General features: G+C 33.4%; 1 protein-coding gene across 1 annotated transcript in view; it reads left to right on the forward strand.

Moving 5' to 3' along the window:
- Positions 1-23,015, forward strand: part of TANC2 (tetratricopeptide repeat, ankyrin repeat and coiled-coil containing 2) — a 522,665-nt gene that overhangs the window by 299,522 nt on the left and 200,128 nt on the right. Inside the window, exons 6-7 of the mRNA XM_051994951.1 lie at positions 10,743-10,891; positions 17,020-17,206. Of these exons, the coding sequence (XP_051850911.1) occupies positions 10,743-10,891; positions 17,020-17,206 (336 nt within the window). The remainder of the gene's footprint in view (positions 1-10,742; positions 10,892-17,019; positions 17,207-23,015) is intronic.

Consider the following 23,015-nt stretch of genomic DNA (forward strand, 5'->3'; position numbering starts at 1 on the left):
CCCTCTAACCCTTCTCAGTAGATAATCATCTGTATTCATTATCAGTTGAAATGTGTCAATTCATAACAATGACAACCACAGTTTATAGTTTGGAAAGAGAAGTATAATCTTTGACACTAGGTATTTTATTTAGTTTTTTTCCTTTCATTTTTTCTTTTCTTTTTTGTATTATATTTCCTGAAATTTTCTGTTTTAAATTTTATTTCTCTATAGTTTAATTTCACATTCTTGGGAGTCTGTGTTTATACAAAGAAACAGTTGTGCTTACAATAAGATTTGAAAAAGTCCTGTCTTAAATGAAATGAATTAGAAATAAATCTGATAACTCATCATATTTTTCTTATAACTGTACATGAAATTGAACAATAGAAACACACAAGCACTTATTTAGAGCAAAAGGAACTTTGAAGACCAATCCTCTATTTTTACAGATGAGGAATTGAAGTCTAAAGAGATTTGAGTTATTCGTTTAGGGTTAAAGAGATAATAAGAGGCAGAAGTGGGAATTTAATAAACCAGGTTTTATGTTTCCAAATTCAGTACTTTTTTCTATTGATAATAATGATAACTGACGTTGGTATGAAGCTTTTAACTTGTCATAGGCCCTTCAAATTTTTTAGGAATTCTTAGATCATCAAAGTCAGAGTTAATTTTTCATATATTGATAACTGTATCTCAATATAGTTGTTTTCCTATGTAATGTTATGTACCTCATATGCATTTTAAAATATTAAGGTGTCCACAGACTTTACTAGGATACCAAAGGGTGCCAGAGCACCAAAAAAGATTAAAACCCCCTCCCTGAAAAACATCCCTCATCAGGAGCATGAATCCCTTATACAATATCCTTGACAAATGATATTTTATACTTACTTGAGTTATAGATAGGTTTACAAAATCTTTGTGTGAACATTATCAATTTAAAATTTGTATAAGCCCTATTCACATTTACTAGTGCTTTCATATCTCAGCTATCAACTTTTTTTTTTGCCTCTTTTTTTTTTAATTAAAGCTTTTTATTTATAAAGCATATGCATGGATAATTTTTCCAACATTGACCCTTGCATGATCTTTTGCTTCTGATTTTCCCCTCCTTCCCCCTGGCCCCTCCTCTAGCTGACAAATAGTCCAATACATGTGAAATATGTTGAAATATGTGTTAAATCCAATATACACATACATACACATATTTATATAGTTACATTGGTGCACAAGAAAAATCAGATCAAGAAGGAAGAAAAAAAAATTAAGAAAGAAAATAAAATGTAAGCAAATAACAACAGAGAGAGTAAGAATACTATGTTGTATTCCACACTCTGTTCCCATGGTTCTCTTTCTGGGTGTAGGTGGTTCTCTTTATCACTGAGCAAGTGGAACAAGTTTGAATCATCTCAATATTGAAGAGAGCCACGTTCATCAGAATTGATCATTGTATAATCTTGTTGCTGTGTATAATGATCTCCTGGTTCTGCTCATTTCACTTAGCCTTAGTTTCTCCAAGCCTCTCTGAAATCATCCTACTGGTCGTTTCTTAGGAAACAATAGTATTCCATAGAATTCATATACCATAATTTATTCAGCCATTCTCCAATTGATGGGCATACACTCAGTCCAGTTTCTTGCCACTACAAAAAGGGCTGCTACAAACATTTGCATGTGTGTGTCCCTTTCCCTCTTTTAAGATCTCTTTGGGATATAATCCCAGTAGAAATATTACTGGATCAAAGGGTATGCACAATTTGATAACTTTTTGAGCATACTTCTAAACTGCTCTCCAGAATGGTTGGATCTGTTCACAGTTCCACCAGCAATGTATCAGTGTCTCAGTTTTCCCACATGCCTTCCAACATTCATCATTATCTTTTCCTGTCATTTTAGCCAATCTGATAGGTGTGTAATGGTATCTCAGAGTTGTCTTGATAAATTTTCTTTGATAAATAGTGATTTGGAGCATCTTTTCATGTGGCTACAAATAGTTTCAATTTCTTCATATGAAAATTGTCTGTTTGTATCCTTTGACCATTTATCAATTGGAGAATGGCTTGAGCTATTATAAATTTGAATCAATTCTCTATATATTTTAGAAATGAAGCCTTTCTCAGATCTTTTGGATGTAAAACGGTTTTCCCAGTTTATTGTTTCCCTTCTAATCTTCTCTGCATTAGCTTTGTTTGTTAAAAAAAAACAAAAAAACTTTTTAACTTAATATAATCAAAATTATCTATTTTATGATCAATAATGATCTCTAGTTCTTCTTTGGTCACAAATTCCTTCCTCCTCCACAAATCTGAGAGGTAAACTATCCTATGTTATTTTAATATGTTTATAATATCATTCTTTATGTCTAGATCATGAACCCATTTCGACCTTATCTTAGTATACAGTGTTAGGTGTGAATCTATCCCTAGTTTCTGCCATAATAGTTTCCAATTTTCCCAGCAGTTTTTGTCAAATAGTGAATTCTTATCCCAAAAGCTGAGGCCTTTGAGTTTGGCAAATACTAGATTGCTATAATCGTTGACTGTTTTGTTCTGTGAACCTAACCTATTTCATTGATAAACTTTTCTATTTCTTAGCTAGTACCAAATGGTTTTGATGACTGCTGCTTTATAATATAGTTTTAGATTTGGTACAGCTAAGCCACCTTCATTTGTTTTTCTTTTCATTAATTCCTTTGAAATTCTTAATCTGTTGTTCTTCCAGATAAATTTTGTTGTTACTTTTTCTAGGTAAGTAAAATAGTTTCTTGGGAGTTTGATTGGTATAGCACTAAATAAATAGATTAGTTTAAGGAGTATTGTCATCTTTATCATATTCACTCGACCTATCCACAAGCACTTGATATTTTTCCAATTGCTTAGATCTGACTTTGTGTGGAAAGTGTTTTGTAGTTTTGCTTATATAGTTTCTGACTTTCCCTTGACAGATAGATTCCCAAATATTTTATTGTATTGACAGTTATTTTAAATGGAATTTCTCTTTTTATCTATTGCTGTTGGGTTTTGTTAGTAATGTATAAGAATGATGATAATTTATGTGGATTTATTTTATATCCTGCAACTTTTCAGCTATAAACTTTTTAGGCAAAATTGCTCTTTATCCCAGCAGATATATTTCATTCTGCCTTTTATAAAAGCATGAGCAAAACAGTTATTTAAACAGAATCTGACTTTTGGTTATGAGAGTCACTAATAATGGCAACTTCTCTTGAAAAAATTCCAGTTTATGATTATTCTCTTTACTCAGTTTTTAATTGATGAATTTATTAGTATAATAATGCTAATAATAATAATAATAATAAAAATACTAATAAGACAGTGTGTCACAGTTAAATAAATATTGGAAACATAGAAGGTGGAGATAAATCTCAAATGCTTTCTCCTTCTATTCTTCCAAATGCTCTTCTTCATACAATAGTTCTTTCACTCTGCTAAAAGAACACAGTCATCTTACAAAGATCCACTAGAGTCCTGGCATAAAAATCCATATAGCATAAGAAAAGGTAATAAATAAGATACTTGAATTATATTTTCTTTTTTCTCATGCTGTCATTTACTTTAGCCAAATATTTAAATTGTAAAATATTTAGAAATAATTTATCATTATTGTTTAGTCATGTCTAACTCTTCATGGACACATTTGGAGTTTTCTTGGCAAAGATATTGTAGTGGCTTGCCATTTCCTTCTCCAGCTTATTTTATAAATGAAAAAACTGAGGCAAACAAAATAAAGAAACTTTTCCAATATACCACAGCTAGTGGACGTGGCTGGATTTGAACTTTGGTCCTCCTGATTCCAACCTCAGTGCTCTATCCACTGAGTCACCTCCCTGCCCCTTGTTTTGTCATTTACCTTTAGCCCAATATTTAAATTCTAGAAAAATCTAGAAATAATTTAGCATAGACTTGTTAACCTACATCTCATATCCAGATCGTCCTTTTTTAGAATCCTGTCAAAAAGGAATTAAGACATTTGAGACATTCCTGAAAAACAAAACAAAGAGAAGAGAATAGTCTACTTGGAGAAACACAAGAAAAGCAAATAAGTATAGTTGCCCCCCCCCAAAAAAAAGAAAAGACCAATGAAACAAATTCTTGTCTATAGACTATTTAAAAATTGGAACGAGTAAAATTAAGAACAGAAAGGGATTATCAAAGGATATAAAAGATGTAAGGTACTAAAGCTTTAAGAAAATCTTAAAGAATCATGAGAAGGGAAAGAGGAAAAGCTAAGTTAATTTTTAGTGGATTAAAATTCACACTTTACAACTGAATCAATATCTTATGGAAGGAATAACACAATGGGAAGTTGCTGGAAGGAAGAGGGGAGGCAAGTGATATACCCTGTCCTTTCCATCAAGTCCAAAGTCAATCATATGAAGGACAGTAACTTCCTTAATCCCTCAATAAAATGCATAATCAATAAAAACTTTTTTAAGATAAACATTTTAAAATATGGGTCCTGAAAAAATAAAATAAATTGTGTCATGGAACAAAATGAGGAAATGAAGTACTACTACTATATTAGCCCCTGGGGAACAAGAACAAAACATAAACAATGATTTATTATGCGTTAGTCTGGTATATAAAGGCTTACAGAAATTTTATGGGTTTATTGCTACTAATACAAAATCCTTATTTATTAGGCTTTATCCAGTAGACAACAAAATGAATGTCCTTCTGTAGGAAGAATAAGTGTTTATAACTTGATCTTTATAAATGGGAAGTTAAGAAATGAATTAGAAATTTTTAAAAAGATAATTGAATTAAGTAGGTATCATTAAGTAGGCAAAGTGTATAAACCAGTAATATTTTAATTACATGGCAAGATTTCACATTTTAAAATTTTTAGTTATTTGAATTTACCTCTTCAACCATTTTATTTGTTTGGATATAAATTGGATTCTTGTCAAAATTAGAAACACTTATGCCCTGGTCCCCAGTCACTTCAATGTCTACAGTCATTTTTGTAAAAAATTATCAACTTTTCGTTATGAAATGAAAATTTTTCTGTGGGCCTCTCTTACTTCTCTTCAGAAGAATTGGCAAACTTTAGAGAAAAGAGTATAGCAGAAGTAAGTAACTTGGCGAAGTACCAGATCTACTGTTAGACCAATTAAGATTGCAGCATGAAAAATTGTACAGAAGTTTAGGTCTCTCATATCTCCAGCAAGGATCCCACAAGGACACTGGATCAAATAATAAGCAAGAAATATAGAAAGAGACAATAGTAATTTCTTTCATCCAGCTTTAAACTACACAAAAGGATACCCAGAAGCCTGCAGGACTCTTTTGCTAGGGGGAACCAATGAGATAACAAGGAAACAAGCAGCAAGTCTGCCAGCCTTCTGACAAAGATCCTCTAGGGGGATCAAAAATTTGTTCCCAGAAAAGAGAAAGCCCAGACTGTTCAGAAAGAGAAAATACAGAAGAATCACAAATCTGAAACATGAATCCGGGAACCAACAGTATTGCTAATAGGATAAATCCCAGTGGAGACAAAAATCCAAAGCAATCGGATTTTAAGTACTCCAAAAGACCTGAAGATACCAAAGTCAACACAGAAGAATAGAGTACCTCCAAAAGAACTCCCAGCAGAATTTGAGAGAGGGAAAAATTACTTAATTACAAAAGCTACAAGAATATCTGAAAGAAACGAATTACAGTTTTTAAAATATATATGTGAACTAAGATCTCTGGATGAAAAAAATTGTAGGGAGAACAAATAGCTTAGAACAGAAAATTGCAGAACTTATTGCAAACAGATTGCCTAAAAACTGGAATAGAACAAAAAGAGTTCAGTAATTCTATGAAAAAAAAAATGCTAGGAGGATGATTCTTAGTTGTAATCTTATTAATTTTTTTTTTTTGCTCTCCAGAATATCATGTTCCAAGCTCTCTAATCCTGCTAAATTTTATGTTATCCAAACTATGGAATAAGAAGTATCAGCCAAAATACATGAAAAGTATTTGTCTAGATAGCAGCATAGTTAGAGAATAGTTCTGTAGATATATTAAACATATACCTCCTGAGAAAGTCAGGAACAAAGGGAAAAGAGTAATACGAACCTTTTTTATAGCACCATTTTGATGATATCAGAGAATTAAGAATAAAATTAAAGTACCCATAAACTAGGTGAGGGTATAGTAAATTGTGATACTTGATTGTAATGGGACTATAAGAAATTATGAATATGAGAGATTCAGAGAAACATGAAAAGACTTTTATGAATTGATGCAAACTGAAATAAGCAAACCAAATGAACAACTTATATGAAGACAATATTAATGTGAGGGGAAATAGCTTTGAAAGACATCAGAACTCTGAAAAAAGCAGGAATTAATAATAACAAGAGGAAACTGATAATATAGCAAAGACACAGAATCAGAACTATTTCTCATGCAGTGCTCATGTGTTGATTTATTATACTTAATTCTATATTTGTTACAGTGAATAACTTTAGTCATGATAAAGAAAGAGGAATGAATTAATAAGTAGGGATGCACATGCTTAAAAAAGGTATATCAAAAATAAAAGGTCTGTAGAACATTATGATAAATTGAAAGTATATAGCTACAATGAAATTGTTTATGTATATTATTACAACACTTTTTCCTGCAATTTGTACATTTTCTCCTAAATCCATTAAATTTTGCTAATGAATTTCACATAATTTGAATTATATTTTTCAGAATTTGAATCAGTTTCTCAGAAATATTTCCATTTCTCATGAATGCTTGTCATTTAGATGCACAGAAAAAGCATAGTTATGCTCACCAAGAAATATTAAGAACCCTAAAAAGAACTAAAATACTCCTTAAGTAAACCAGGTTGCTGTTCCCTCCATTTCCAGTTTTTTATCACTGCAGAAAGCCATAAATATTTTTGTAAATCTGTAGTTTGTTTTCCTTAAAATCAATATTTTCTTTGATTTCTCTTTCTCTTTCTACTCCCTGCTTCTTGTGCATACTTCATCTCTCTTTCCTCCAGCCTCCCCATCCCAATGTATTCTTCTTTTCTTCTTTTCCAGTCTTCTTTTAAGATCATTCAAGCATAATATTAATTTCCAGTTTTTCTAATTAGACTTCCTCTATTAGTCTTATGATACAGTTCTGTATCTGTATCCTGGGGAGATATGTATCATTTCTCTCTATATAAGCAGTTTATCTTTGTTTAGTCCCTTATGATTAATTCACTCATCTTTATCTTTTTGTGTTTCTCTCAAATTTTGTATTTGTATTTCAAGCTCTCCACTCCTTTAAAATGGTGACTGTTAAATCTTCTGTGATTCTGATTCGAGCTTCTTGCTACTTGAATTCTTCCTTCCTGGCTACTTGCAATATATATATATATATATATATATATATCCTACAAACTTAGAATTTTGTCTTTAATGTGACTGCGAATTTTTATTTTGGATTTTCTTTTAGGAAGTAACTGGTAAATTTTTTCTGTTTCTGCTTTGCCTTATATGTTTTAAATGATATAAGGAGTTTTAAGATTCTTTGAAATGTTAATGATTAGGCTGTTGTTGTTATTTTGTTTTGGCTTTCAGGTAGTCTATTGATTTTAAAATTCTCCCTCATCAGTCCTTTCCCAAGTCATTTGTTTTTGCTATAAAATAGATTACATTTTCTTCCATTTTTTTTCAGTTTTTTTGATTTTGTTTTAATACTTCTTGTAACTTCATTATAGTTATTATCTTTGCTTTGGTCCATTCTAATTTTCAGAGAGTTAGTTGGGCAAAATTTTGTACTTTTTGTTCCTAGCTGTTAATTTCCTTTCCTTTTCTTTTTTCATAGCTTTCATTGATTTCCCCACACGTTTTCTTTTTTCACTCCAAAGATATAATTTGGTTGTTGAAAATCTTATAACTCCTTCTTCATCTTTTCCAGGAATTCTAGTTGAACTTGTGCCCAAGTTGTGTTTCTTTTGTTTTTGTTTTGTTTTCTTTTTTTTTTTTTATGCCTTACTTAGATGTTTTGGAGTTTTTATATTGAGCGTCAGTGTCACCCTAATAGCTTTTTATGGTAGTAGTCTTTTTTTTATTTACCCATTTTTCCAATCTTCTTTCTGACTTTGGAACTTATGTTAAGATTCTGGACTCTATGCCCTTTTGGAGGGAAGATCTGGACTGGTCTTCTGGGTGGTTTCTTGCAATATTGAGTGTTAGGTTTTTCCAAGCTCTCAGGAACAGCTCAGCTTGGAGGTCTGTGAACTTTCAGTGCTCCCAGAGTGATTCATCTAAGGCAACATCAGATTACTACCCTCCTGTTCTAAGCTCTGCAAATTTCTGAACTTGGTTTGGGTTATTGAGCAATTTGTATATTGGGTTATTGGGTTTGGTATATTGAACATTATACCTATGGGCTTACCCTGTTTGCAATTCAGTACACTACTGAAGGACTAAGCCACTATCATCTTGCTGGAAATTTCTGCTGTTTCAGAATGACAGAATTGCAGGCTCCTCCTCATATCTCTGGTTCCTGACATGGTTATTTCTCTGTGGGCTTCAGACTGAATTAGGAGCTTGATCTTATAACTTGGCTATGAGAATAACATGAGATAATAGTTGTAAAGTGCTTAGTTAACACTATGAAAGGAACATAGTAGAAGCTATGCAAATCCTAAGTTAACATCTCCCGCATCTCCTACTCAGCTCCTGGGAATCAGAGCCACACAATTGTTGCTTGCTTCTTTATCCATACAAAACCTAGAGTGACCACTCCTCACTCTGAAAAACTATCCCTACCAAGGCACAGGATTTCTTTTCAGTCAGTCCTAGATTTGTGACTCTTGGCTGTGTAGTGACCAACAGAGCTTCCAATTGACACATATTCCTATTTAGACCTTTTAGTGCTGGATTTGGAACTTACTTTACTGCAGAACAACTTCCAGTAATTCTTCTCCAGATGGTCTTCTAAGTTATTAAGTTTCTCTGCCATCCCCATTGCTGGACCCCTAGAGCCACCATCCCTTCTAATCATGTCAAAGACATTAGACACAGTCATCTCTGTGTCATCATACTCTTAATTAATTCTTGTTTTGCTTTTCTCTGTTGATGAGAACAAATGACCTTGAGACTGAAAAGGATAAAACAAAAGTAATTAGTAGGGAATTGGTACCCAGTGGAAGTAATAAGGTGTAAGATAGTCTCTAGTCACCCTACCTCCCAAGAACGTGAGTTAAGTTATAAAATTAATTGATTTTAAAAGAAAGAAAAGAGAATCCAACTGAAAACTATTAACTAGGAAGATTGAATTTAAGTCTTAGTAAATTTCTAGAATATATTATTAGTAAGAAGGTAGCTAGCAAACAATGTGTTAAAGAAATGGTCATTTTCAAAGAACCAATATGTCTTCAAGAATAGGTCATGGCAGGAAACTACCCTCCCCTTCTTTTTTTTAAACAGGGTTAATTATGCTGTAAATATAAATACTTACATTCAACATTTAATGATTATCATCTTGTAATAGAAGAGGTGGATAGATGGAGGCTAATGATAAATAGAATTTAGATAGATTTGGAAGAGGTCACATGATTAGACATAAGAAGGAAATACTAATGCTTCCACATGAATTTGGAAAAGTAGTCTCTAGTGTAGTGATTTAGGGACATGTGTGTGACTTTGTGTTGTTGCTGTTGTTATTGTGGTTAACATTTTTATCTATAACTTAAATAAAGGTATAGGTAGTTTGTTTATCACATTTGTAGGTTCTACAGAGTTAGAAGAGAGAGCAATCAAAATCTTATGCTTGGTTTCCTATGACAAATTTCACACTTATAAGATGGGGAAAAAGGGTTTTAATAGACTATAAGCTCAATATGAATGCAGGGTATGATATGTCCACCCCTACCCCCACTCCCAAAAAGTAAATAGGAACTTTGACTGTTGTTTCAAAATTATTAATTCTGGAAATGAGAAGATAATACCCTAGTTTAACTTTGCTTCTGTAAGAGACCACATTTGAATTATTGCATTCAGCTTTGGGCACAATGTTTTAAGGTACAACTTGACAACCTAGAGATTATACAAAGGTTAGTTAAAGAAAGGAGCTGTTGAGGAAATTATAGATAATTTAATCTAGAGAGAAGAGAAAATTTGGGGTAGTTATGATAAATATCTTTAAGTGATCAAGGACTAACATGTAAAAAAAAAATATTTAGCTATACTTTATTTCATCCCTTAGGGAAAAATAAGTAATATTGGATGGATATTACAAAAAGGTAGATTTAGGTTATTGTCAGTAAAATATTAAACAATGAGAGCTGTCCAAAAGTGGGAAAGGCTGCCTTGGAAGGTGGTGAATCTTCTCCCTCTCCACATTGGAAGTCTTCAAGCAAAGCCTGAATGACCATTTTCCAGATATGATATATAGTACAATCTTGTCTTGGTATATATTAAATTAACTGGACTCCTTTTTGATTTTGAAATGCTGTGATATATACGGTATTGACAGACCCTAAGACTGGGTTTATATTATGATGTAACTTTCTAAAGAGTTCTTTTTTCTTTCAGGTTGTTTTAATAACAGTCATCTACCTAATTTTATCAAGTAGATAATTCAAGAATATGAACAAATTAGAGTTAGATACTATTACATTGTGAAATCTGTTTCTAGACAAATCTGTCATAAATGAAATCAGGAGGCAAATCACTGAAATAATACAGTAACAAAGTAGATTTGTACTCATTCCATTATGAAAAACTTGTTTGTTTTATCATATTCTTTTTACTCTAGGTGATGTGGAGCAAGAACTTGGGCCCCCTCCATCAGTAGATGAGGCAGCAAATACACTCATGACTCGCCTGGGCTTCCTCCTTGGAGAGAAAGTCACAGAAGTGCCACCAGGGGCCCAGTACAGCATGGAGGTGCAAGATGAAAATCAGGTAAAATACTTTGTTTCAACATGAGGAATGAGAGGAGGTCCTGCTTTTTCTTTTGCTTTTTGTAGCCTGTTATCAAGCTGCCAAACTGGAAAAGGAAAGGGCTTTTGAGGCCTGTGGAGATTAATTTCTCTTGTGGAATTTAATTTTTATATGTATTATATTTTGACAGCTAATGGAAAAATCTTTTAATTTTGTATTTTGGTTAAGTAGTGTTTATGTCACAGCCTTCCTGTTTTTTCTAACTTCAAAAGAACCTAGCTTCTAAATTGACTTTTTTGCTGCATTCAAGGCAGTGCAGATAATAGGGGGTACATAGGCCTTAAACTAACCTCTTTTATGACTTTGGATAAGTCGCAATATTTGAATCTCAGTTCCTTCAACTGTAAAATGAAGGGATCAGATTAGATGATCTTTAAGGTTTCTTCCAGCTACAGCCTTCAATTATAAAATAGTTTTAGTTTATAAGTCAAATGCATTCTAATGAAATGTTTCATTTAAAAGTTGTTCTCCCCCCCAAAAAAAAAATTTGTGATTATGAGTAAGAGTAATAGAAAAGTACATATTTTCCTTAGTTTTTTTAACTGTACATTCTTAATTACTAACAGGAGTCAATAATGAAAATTTTCTAACTTTAATTTTGTTTTGCCATTTTGGCCAGCAATAAAGGAGAGGATTATTGAACATTTTAAAGTCATATATTAATCATGGCTGGAGTTGTTTTTGTGTTTTAATTTTTTATTTTAAACTTCAATCCAAAATAAGAAAAAAAATAGAAAAAGAAAAAAACAAAGCAAAAAAAAAATTATTGTGTGCCTAGCAGAAGATCAGGGAGGATTCAAAATATATAACAATAAATTTCCATTTCCAGAAAGCATATATAGTAATATAAAAAATTGTATTTGTAACTGTCTATTTTTTCTTTGCTTCTTTCTAGGTTTTCTTTGGTTCTCTTCTGTGCACTTTTTACTTTATTCTTTTTTTCCCTTTCCTTCCCTTTACCTCCCCCAAGAAAGCTATAGTTAAACAGAAATATATATTTAGATATGCATATGGATAAATAGATACATACATGTATGTACATATATACACACATTATGCATACACATACCATACATATACATACACACACATACATACATATATAAAATATGGCTGACATATAATGTAGATATAATGTAGATTTCTCTTTTGATTGAATCTTTTCCAAGTTTGACTTTGAGATCAGTCAATTTAGTACCACTGCTACTTTTTTTTTCCTAATAAATTCTGATCATTTTTATTGTATTTGTATATATCCCTTATTTCCTATCCCTGCTTATTCTTATATTAATTTTACTCCTTACCTTCTTTGCCTTGATATTACTTAACCTCCTCCCAACCATGTGGGATTCTTCCCACATCTTCTCCTTTCATCTTTTTTCTCCCTCTCCCCTTAATCTGCACACTAGACCACTCACCTGCTTTAGGCCCCAGATGTTATAGATTTCTACATAGTTCTTTATCAGTAGAGGTTCCCTCAATCTTCTGGGACTTACCTCCCAGACTGTGATTGAGGCTGAGGCTAACGCTATACCTAGCTAGCCCCAGGACCCCCCTACTTGCTTGCTAGTTTAGGGAAGCTAGCCTGAAGGTATTTACACTTCGCATTGTCAAATGACATAGTGTATTTTAAGGTTCTAAGAAAAAAGAATTAATTTTATTAACAATAATGATGTGAAATGCAAATATACTAAATTGGAATATACCTTAGAATTAGGTTTGAATCAAAAATAAATAATGCTAATTAAATTCTTTCTTATTAAACTTTATAAAGAGAAAAGAGTCAGAAGAAAAGTCTTTTAAAACATTGTAGAAGAAATGTTCTTTAGTATAATAGTAGCAGCTTATAATAACTCTTTAGTCACTACTATTTTATTTTAATTTTTAAAATGAGAAAACTGAGGATCAGTCAGTAAAATGATTTCCATCCAAGTTTTAATGAGGCTGGTAGGTGTCAGAGAGAGGACTTGAATACACATCTTTTAACTCTAAATCTACAATGCATTATACTCCCTCCATAGGACATAGACAGTATCAACCACAGTCAGAAAGACAATAGGAAATATTTCTTTTTTTTTTTTTAACTTCTTTTTGGGGAGGGGAGAGGGATGAATCTGGAGTAGCAATCAAGGTTAAGTGATTTGCCCAGGGTCATATAGCTAGTAAGTGTCTCAGGCCATATTTGAACTCAGTCCTCCAGACTACAAGACTAGTACTCTTATCTACTGTGCTACCTAACTGCCCCAGTGAGAGTCATTGCTTTAAAAAAAAAAAAAAAGTTTTGTTTTTTGTTTTTTTTTGCAAGAAAGATCAAATGGCTATTTCATTTTATTTCCTCCAAATCTAAAGATATCAGAAAATGACTCAATATTTAGCAGAAGATTTTTATCAAATCCAAGAGTCTATTTTTCCTTTGCCTAACAGAGGTTGTATAATCACCGAAAGATTTCAATTTGGGGATTTGAAGAAGTACTAAAGAATAGCCAGTTTTGCAATAGCATTTGTAATTTTAGCAGAGATCTAGAGTTTATCATTAGTGTAAATCACTGTTCTGTACTCAGATATAAGGCATTAAGAAATCAAAATTAGTATTTATTTTCTTAGACTTCATGATTTATTTGTCTCACTAGGGTGTCAGAAGCTTCTTTGATGGACATAGGTCCTATTTCTTTTAGACTTTGTTTATGTATATTTTGGCACATAGTACTTTTACTTTTTCATTAATCCATTCATATGCTCTTAAAATGCAATTTGAAAATTCAAGTTCCTACCTGCTATAATATTATGTTGCAAGTAATTAATGATAGAAGTAGAATGAACACTTTCTGTAATTAGTTTATGCTAATAATATATAGCCCTCTGTTGGAGTGTCTATTGATTCAGGCAGAAATCATTCCATCATGTTATTATTGTTCACTTGTTTCAATCTTTTCTGATTCTTTGTGATCCCATTTGGGGTTTTCCTGGCAAAAATACTGGAGTGGTTTGCCATTTTCTTCTTTAGTTCTTTTTATAGATGAGAAAATTGACAGAAACAGAATTAAGTGACTTGTCCAGAGTCACATAGCTAGGAAGTGTCTGAGGCTAGATTTGCATTCAGGAAGATGGTACTTTCTGACTTCAGACCCAATACTTCAGACCCACATCACCTAGTTGCTCCAGCCACTCTAGTACTAATGTAATGGGAAATCTCTTCCTTAACAAATGGACAAAAAAAATAATGTCTAAAAATGTTAATAACTTTATAAAGGCACTCTCCTCATCCAAATGATATCTCTTTGATAAGAGATCAATATAGAAATAACTATGTATCACTCTTTTCCTTTATTATTTACTTTAGACAAACATCATTTTACAAAATATAACTGATTGAAATCCTTGCTTATATCAGTGAGAAATCAGATACCTATAGTGAAAAAAATGAACTTGAAAATTCACTCACCTCCTATTAAAGAAATTACCCTTCTTCAACAAAAGTTAATAGCATTAGAATGTAGGGATTTGAGGAAAGAGCCTGCACCCAAGCAATTGCTAACAAGAAAGAAACTTACAACATCTGTTAAGAATTGTTAGGAAGTTAAGTAATTTTTCTTAAATATTAAAAAGATTAAAGAAAATTATTCAAATTGCTGAATCCTGAGGTGTCAGTTACAGATCACAGAATCACAGAGTTTAAAAGGACCTCAAAAGCTATCTAGTTCAAGAATTTGTTTTATATGACACCAGTAGCCATCTCTTGAAATTAGCTTGCTCTTGAGAGCTAGCTTAAAAAAAATGCGTGACTACTGTTTATTAAATATAATGGCATACCTAATAAAAAATATTAAGCAGTTGTTTTATTAAAATGAGAGATTCAACTTGCAACTACAATATTAAGATCTTGAAGTTATCAAACTATGTGTACCCTTTGACTCAGCAGTGTTTCTACTGGAATTATATCCTAAAGAAATCTTAAAGGAGGAAAAGGGACCCACATGTACAAAAATGTTTGTGGCGGCCCTTTTTGTAGTGGCAAGAAACTGGAAACTGAGTGGATGCCCATCAATTGGAGAATGGCTAAATAAATTATGTCTTATGAATGCTATGAATATTCTGTAAGAAATGACCAGCAAAATGATTTCAGAGAGGCCTGGAGAGACTTACATGAACTGATACTAAGTGAAATGAGCAAAACTAGGAGATCATTATACATGGCAACAAGACTATATGATGATCAATTCTAATGGATGTGGCTCTCTTCAACAATGAGATGATTCAAACCAGTTCCACTTGCTCAATAATGAAGAGAGCCATCTACACCCAGAGAGAGGATGGTAGGACCAGTGTGGAACACAACATAGCAATTATTCTGTTGTTCTTTGCTTGCGTTTTGTTTTCTTTCTCAATTTTTCTTCCTTATTGATCTGATTTTTCTTGTGCAGCAAGATAACTCTATAAATATGTATACATATATTGGATTTAACATATTTTAACATATTTAACATGTATTGGACTATCTGCCATCTAGGGGAAGGAGTGGGGAGAAAGAGGGGATAATTTGGAATAGAGGGCTTTGCAAGGATCAGTGTTGAAAAATTATACATACATATGTTTTGTAACTAAAAAGACTTCCTTATCTCCATCACGCTGTGACATAATAGAGATGATCTGGAAAGTAGTAGAGCAGCTGATGGTGGATGTGAGCAGACTGCAACATAATAAATAAAGGCCTTTTGAAAAGAAGTTTAAGAATTTTATCAGGAAAATGTGTGAGAACTGGACAGATAGACAATCCATGTGCTTCCTTGATATCTTCATGATATCATCAAGAGAAAGCGAGGAAGGCTTAAAACATATTAAGTGAGCCCTTTCTAATGAATTTAAGGAAGACATCAAAAAGAATCCTACAGTATAAGTAGATATAAGTTCTGATCTGTACTTTTGTAGACATACCAAGTTGGCACCTTTGTGCCACTGTTCCAGCTGAATAGGATGTGTCCTTCTGGGCAAGTAGCTCTGCTGCTAGGATCCATGGGGGTGAGGGTGGAAAATGAGATTTGAAATCCCTTCTTCCACTGTTTCCCACTCACCCCTCCCACTCAGCTTTTCCACAGATCCATAGCCTGGACTTAATCTGAACTGCCCAACTCTTGAACCTCATACTTCTCTTCCAAGATTAGTTTTTAAAGCCCTGTAAAGGCCTTAAAAAAAAAATTCCTGTCCAGTGACCTTGCTACTTTTTAAATCAATCAGAAAATACTATAGCTTGTAATAGGAAAGCAGGTGTTAACATCTTATTGATGTATCAAACCTTCATCAGTGAGTTCACCTCACCTGAAGGGAAGTTGAGGGGGTGGGGCAGGGAATCAAGTCCCCATTCCCTCCCTCTCCCCCACCTCCAGGGAACACCCAAATTGGTGAGATCACACAATTCCTTTTGAGCCATGCCATTAACATTGCAATGAAGGTGAGATCATGCAATTACCTAGTCATTGACATTTCTCTAGCCTTTGCAGGAGTAGAATAATAAATTGCAGCCTTTGTTCTTAAGGATGACACTGACTTTATCCTAACTTGTTGGTAATTGAAAAAAAGAACATTAGCTTTACTGGAAGATGATATGACTTGGGGAATTCTATACTTTATTTCAGGAGGATGTGGATTCAAGTACTTCTTTATGGTGGTGGACAGTAACTTAATCTCTAGCCTTCAGGCAACTCTTAAAAACATCCACCAAGTTATAGATGGGTTTCGATCCGTACCAGATACTAGATACACTGAGCTAACTTTCCAGAGAGAATTTAGCTTGCTGTGCCTGTTTTTCTCCCACAGTGTCTGCTTGTTTTAAATTCACTGAATTTCATGTTGAATGCAAGACTTGGAAGCTTACATGCCCGGAGGTGAAAAGAAATACAAACTAGCCAAGCTCTGACTAGCTCTGCATTTGTGTAAAGCAGAGAAGTTGTACATTGTCGGATATTTCTCTTTCTTCTGATCTTCTTTGCTGTTTCTAAAAGGTGTTCTAACCTGCAAATTTACAGCTATATTGATAATTATTTCTACAACTGTTGATCATTGGGAGTAATGTATTCTTCCTTTCTGTTTTTCAGACCTCAGCAGTCACTCAACGAATAAGTCCTTGTTCTACCTTGACTAGCAGCACTGCCTCTCCACCAGCCAGCAGCCCTTGCTCCACCCTCCCACCAGTCAATACCAATGCAACAGCAAAGGATTGCAACTATGGGGCTGTCACCAGTCCAACTTCCACACTTGAAAGCAGAGATAGTGGTATCATTGGTGAGTCCTGATTTGTACTAATAATTTTGGGGTTTATTTTTTTCCTTTCTTTTAATGAAACTCCATGACCTTTTGATTTGAAAAGAAGTTTGATATACTGCTTTGAATTTTTTTTTTGAAATGCATATATATCCAGAGGAAAAAATACATCTTTTCCCATCTTTGACTAGGTGTTTTATTACCATAGTAAGGGGTAAAGTGATAATTAGAGATGTGTTTGTCATGAACTTTAATGAAACTTTGAGAGAAAAATACAGGTGATTAGTATCTCTCTCCAAGTCTTCCCACTTCTGTAAAATTACTATATGAGGAAAAATTTTGTAAATCATTTTAAACATTCTGTTCAGGCAGCTGGCTAATTTTTCACTCCCACCTGCTGAGGTTATTTAGTAAAAAATCAGACCTCATTGGTAGAGAGATTTGCCAAAAGGAAGAAAGTAAGTGTACCTAGCCTGTTTTTCTTGTCAGAACATTTTATTTGTTCTGAAGATCAGCCTTTTTTATATATTCTGAAAACAACTTCATAGCTTCATTTGGTTTTTGTGATTGGCAATAGTAGCTTCAATTCAATCATTTTTCAGTCGTATCTGACTCTGTGACGCTATTTGGAGCTTTTTGGACAAAGATACTAAAGAGGCTTGCCATTTTCTTGTCCAGCTCATTTTACAAATGAGGAAATTAAAAGCTTACCCAGTGTCTTATAGTAGGAAGTATCCAAGGCTTATTTCAGCTCAGCAAGATGAGTTTTCCTGACTCCAGGAGGCTTAGCATTCTATCTGCTGCACCACCCAGATACCTAGTAGCTTCAGATGGTTAGCCCAAAGTTAAAAACCTTCTATTATGATGTGAAAGTACTCCTTAGTTTTCAGAAACTTTAAGTTAATACTGCCTTATTGTAGGCTTTTTTTGAGTGAGATAAAAGAAAGAAGATGATATCCTTATCCATTTCTAAGGGACAATTTTACTTTGTCCCAGGGTTTCGTGATATTTATCAATATGTGAAAAATGAGAACCTTTAAATTCTTCATTGGTATATAGAACTTAGAAAGTCCCCAATATTTGAAATTTGTCAGTTTTACCTTATGTGAATTTTCAGATTCCTTACATAAGATTAAAATTTCCTCCTGGGACTTGGAAGCATCTTCCATGTATTAGTTCTATTATTAGCAATTTGAAGCTAGGGGGCAAAAAAGAATACTTTGAAAGAAGGGACTAGTGAGAGTTAATGTAGTTTGTTTCCAGTGTACACTCTTGAATATTTAATTATAATCAACTCTGGGTTGTAATAATCTCTTATTTTTTAAAGCAGAAGTTCTTAACTTTTTGGTAGTTTGGTGAAACTGATAGCCCCTTTATCAGAATAATGTTTTTAAATGTATAAAATAAAATACATAGAATTAAAAGGAAACCAAATTACTTAAATGCATTTTTTAAATATTTAAAAGTTTACATATCCTTGGTGAGGAATCCTTGCTTTTAGAGTCTTGCTTCTATATGCATATGCATTATTCACATCTATACTTATAAAAGGAGCAGCTGGGAGGTACAATGAATAGCATACCAAACCTAGAATTAGGAAGATCTGATGAGTTCAAATGTAGCCTCAGGCATTTACTAGCTATACTATCCCAGGCAAGTCACTTAATCCCTGTTTGTCTCAATTCTTCATCTGTAAAATAGGGACACACAGGAAATGCAAATGGCAAACCACTCCAGTATCTCTGCCAAGAAAACCCCAAGAATAACATCCATGGGGTCATATAGAGTCAGAACTGAACAACTAAACAATAACAGTATTTATAAAGAAACAGTTTGGGGGAAAAAATTGCAATGTAATATAATTTTAATGTAACCAGATAACATTTTTAGTTATTTTGTCAGCCTTCAGATTTTATTTTTGTTCTTACAGGGGTAGATTTTTAAAAATAATATTTTCACCCATTTCTGTTCTGGTTCACTAGAGATATAGGGGAAATAGAATATTCTCTTAAATCTGTGTGCCCACTGTTAGATACCTCAAGTGGATCCTTTGGCCCCTCAAATAATTTCAGTATTCTCTATCTGTTAAAAGGAAAGTCAGTAGTACGCAATATCAAATAGTGAGGCAGTGCTGGAGATACATACTGTTTTGACCTCATGTGTTCCTTCTTTGTATGCCTTCCTAACTATGAGATCTTGCTCAATCTTTTTACTGACTGATTGTATTTGTAGGAGAGTTTTCTTCATGTTATGAGATTTGTAGCAATAAGTTGTAACATCACAACCCATTTATAATTTTGTAGAATTAGATTTTTTTTAAATCTGTGTCATTTCAAAAAATGTCTTTACTTTGAGCCAAATGCAGCTTCTGGATGACTCTTAAAGACTTAATATCTCTGAAAGCTCAAAAGCTCCTGGAGTATAAGTCAGACCCACAGAGTATCTTGAACCTGAGATAGCCATCCTTCAGAATGCCTTGACCTATGAGATTAAATTGGGGGTATTTCCTGTGGAAGATTCTACACTGTGTTATCTATAAATCGCAAGGTATACTGTGCATGTCTAGAAATAAATATACTATAGGTGTCTAGAAATGAAGACCAACCCCAAGGTGTGAGTTTTAAAATATCCTTTTAGGTGCCACAATGTTGCATAATTGTATCGAGGGACAATTTAGAAAATGTCACTATTTCTTCATGTACAAGGCAGTGTTTTGTGGTCAATTCTTTATTGTCCTAATTGAGAGACACATTAGCACACATTACGTGAACTAGCATATAACTTTCTCCAGTTTTCCTATCTGCCATAGTAGCTTTTGAATCCCAAGGTACAGATCAAATAACATGCAGAGACATGAACATAGGAAGCAGTTCAGCCTAAGAATTTGAGGAAGGTGTGTACAAGAAGGAAAAAACTGGTAAATATGAATGAGTGGGTTTTTGGTGGTTCTTTTTTTTTTTTTTTTTTTTTTTTTTTTGGTCTATCCTCCAAATGGTTCCTTTTGGGTTCTTTATCTTGCATTGTTGGGTAAAAGTGGATTGGTTAGGGAAACAATCTTATTTCACTAAAATACCCACATATATTTGCAATATACAGAGGAGAAGCTGAGTAAATAGCAGCCTCTCTAGCATTTTCATCTCTTATTTCTCTTGTATTTAGGAAAAATACAGTTCAGTTCAATATATAAGTATCATTTATATTCAAAGTTTTATGCCAGGTGCTTGGGTTTTGAAGACAAAATGAAAACTAGATTAATTTCAAGAAACTATGTTCTATTTAATATATCCTTTAAAGAACACTAGAATAAAAAACAACATTCAAAATAAACTGCTTTCCAGTTTGTTGTTGTTCATTAGTTTTTCAGTTGTATCTCAGTCTTAGTAACCCCATTTGGGGTTTTTCTGTCAAAGATACTGGAGTGGTTTGCCATTTTCTTCTCCAGCTCCTTTTACAGATGAGGAAACTTAGGCAAATAATGTTAAATGACTTGCCCAGAGTCATACATCTACTAAATGTCTGAGACTAGATTTGAACTCAGGAAAAGAAGTCTTCCTAACTCCAAGCCTACTACTCTCTTCACTTCACCAGCCAGTTGCTGCTCTCCCTTTCCACTTTATAGCTTTATAATTCTTATGTTTGTTTGGGACAGTGAAAGTGATTAGAAAAAGCCAACAGTTTTGTAAGATTATCTAAGAGAAACAAAGAAAGCTATGTGAAAAGGAGAGAGGACAGGAGAAAATAAGAAGGCAGCTCATAGAATGTGTAATCTACAATGAGAAAACAATTCAGAGTTGAATTTGCTATATTTTTATTTATGCATTGCTCAGTGCTGTTAGGGACATTCCCAAAACAACAGCTTCTAGTGTTAATTGTAGAGATAGTAAAAGGAATAGGGGACCTTTCAGCCTCAACAATTAATAATTATTCCAAGTGCAAAAAATTATAAAACATTTTCATCACCAGAGTTTCCAGTTTCCATGATCATAATTGTACATATAAGTCTTTATAAAACCATTTAAAAACAAATATCCCTGGTCTACTTGTAAAGAAACCTGCTGGTTTAGGCCTCTCCCTACATGTCTGTGCTGGCAGAAAGCATCGAAGTGTGACTGGTGTTCTTTGTAGAGTATGAGGGTGGAAGTAGGGCAGAGTTAATACAAAGTATTCTGTTTTCTAGCCAAAAAGTATGAAAACATTACCTGTTGCTAGAAGCTCTGCAGCACAAAACATTGAGGAACTCTGGGAAAAATTAACCACACTTGTTATTTAGCATCATAACTACACAAAGAACAAGCTCAAATAAAAAAATCAGGAATATATGTTATTACTTTGTTTACATTAAGACATAGGTCTTTTTATAAATATGTTTAAAGTTGGTAGTCTTGATGGCTATTTTTAGCTATCTCTGTCTTTCAAAAAGTAAATTCTTATTTTTATCCATTATTTCAAAATGATTGTTTTATGTGTAAGGCAATGTGCTAGGCACTGGGCACCCAAAGACAAAACAAGAAATAAGCCCTCAGTCAACTAGCATTTATTAAGTATGTGTCTTGTGTTAGGTATTGGAGATTCAAAGACAAAATAAGAAACACTCTTTTACCCTCAAGCAATCAACAAGTATTGATTATATGCCCCCAACGTACTGGGTACTGTGTTACATATTGAGGCTCCAAGTACAAAGAATGAAACCAACCTACTTATAATGCTCCTACATTCTGGTAGAGGAGATAACATGCATATATAAAAATTCTGCTGGCAGAATTCAGTGCCTAAACACATAAGTAGATGTGCAATAATTTGAAAAGAAGAATATCCTAACAACTAGAGGATCAGAAGATTTCCCAAAGGATGTGGCACATGAACTGAACTTTAAATGAAGTTAGAAACTCTAAGAGGTTAGAGGTGAGGAGGAAATGCTTTTCAGATATGTAGAAGAGACTTTGCAGAGGTACAAAACGGAAAACAAAATTCTGAGTAAAACAGAGAATGTGTCAGTTCGGCTAAAACAAAGGGTATTATGTAATATGAAGTAATTCTAGAAAAGTAGCCTGGATCCAGATTGTGAAGGGCTTTAAATTTGAAACTAAGGAGTGTATATTTTATCCAAGAGGTAGTAGGGAGCTTCTGAAAGTCATTGATCAGGGGAGTTAACAGAGTCAGATTTGTGCTTTTGGAAGATTGTTTTCACAATTATGTAGGGGATACATTAGCATAGAGAGACTGAAAAACCAGAAGTCCATTTAGGCATTTGTTTCAGTGAGGGTTGAAATTAGATTGATGGCCAAACAAGGATTGGGGCGAGGTAAGAACAGATATAGAAGATGCTGTACAGGTAGAATTGGCAAGAATTAGTAACCAATTGGATGTAGGAACTGAGCAAGAGGTGAGATTCAAGGCTGATGCTAAATTTATAAATCTAATTGATCAAAAAGATAGTATTGGCTTCAACTAAAACAGGAAATTTTCAAGAAGAGGGATTTAGAAGGAAAGAGTGAGTTTGGTTTCTATGTGTTGAGTTTTATATGTCTACAGAATATCCTCTTGGATGGAGAAATGATGGATGGAGTTCAGGAGAGAGGTTAGGATAAGATATTATATATCTGGGAGATATCTGCATAGAAATAAATGATCATTGTACTTATGCAAGCTGATAAAATCCCCAGGTTAGAAATGGTAGAGAGAAGAGGATTCAGAAGAGTCCCAAAGGACATCCTTGGTAAAAGGGTAGAATATAACCAATGATCTAGGGAAAAATACAAAGGGAATAATCAAGATAGAGAATAGTTGGAAGAGAATGGAGAAAATCAAGGCAAAACAGAAAGTATTTATC

Source organism: Antechinus flavipes, chromosome 4 (assembly GCF_016432865.1).
Source record: "Antechinus flavipes isolate AdamAnt ecotype Samford, QLD, Australia chromosome 4, AdamAnt_v2, whole genome shotgun sequence".
NCBI classification, from domain to species: domain Eukaryota; kingdom Metazoa; phylum Chordata; class Mammalia; order Dasyuromorphia; family Dasyuridae; genus Antechinus; species Antechinus flavipes.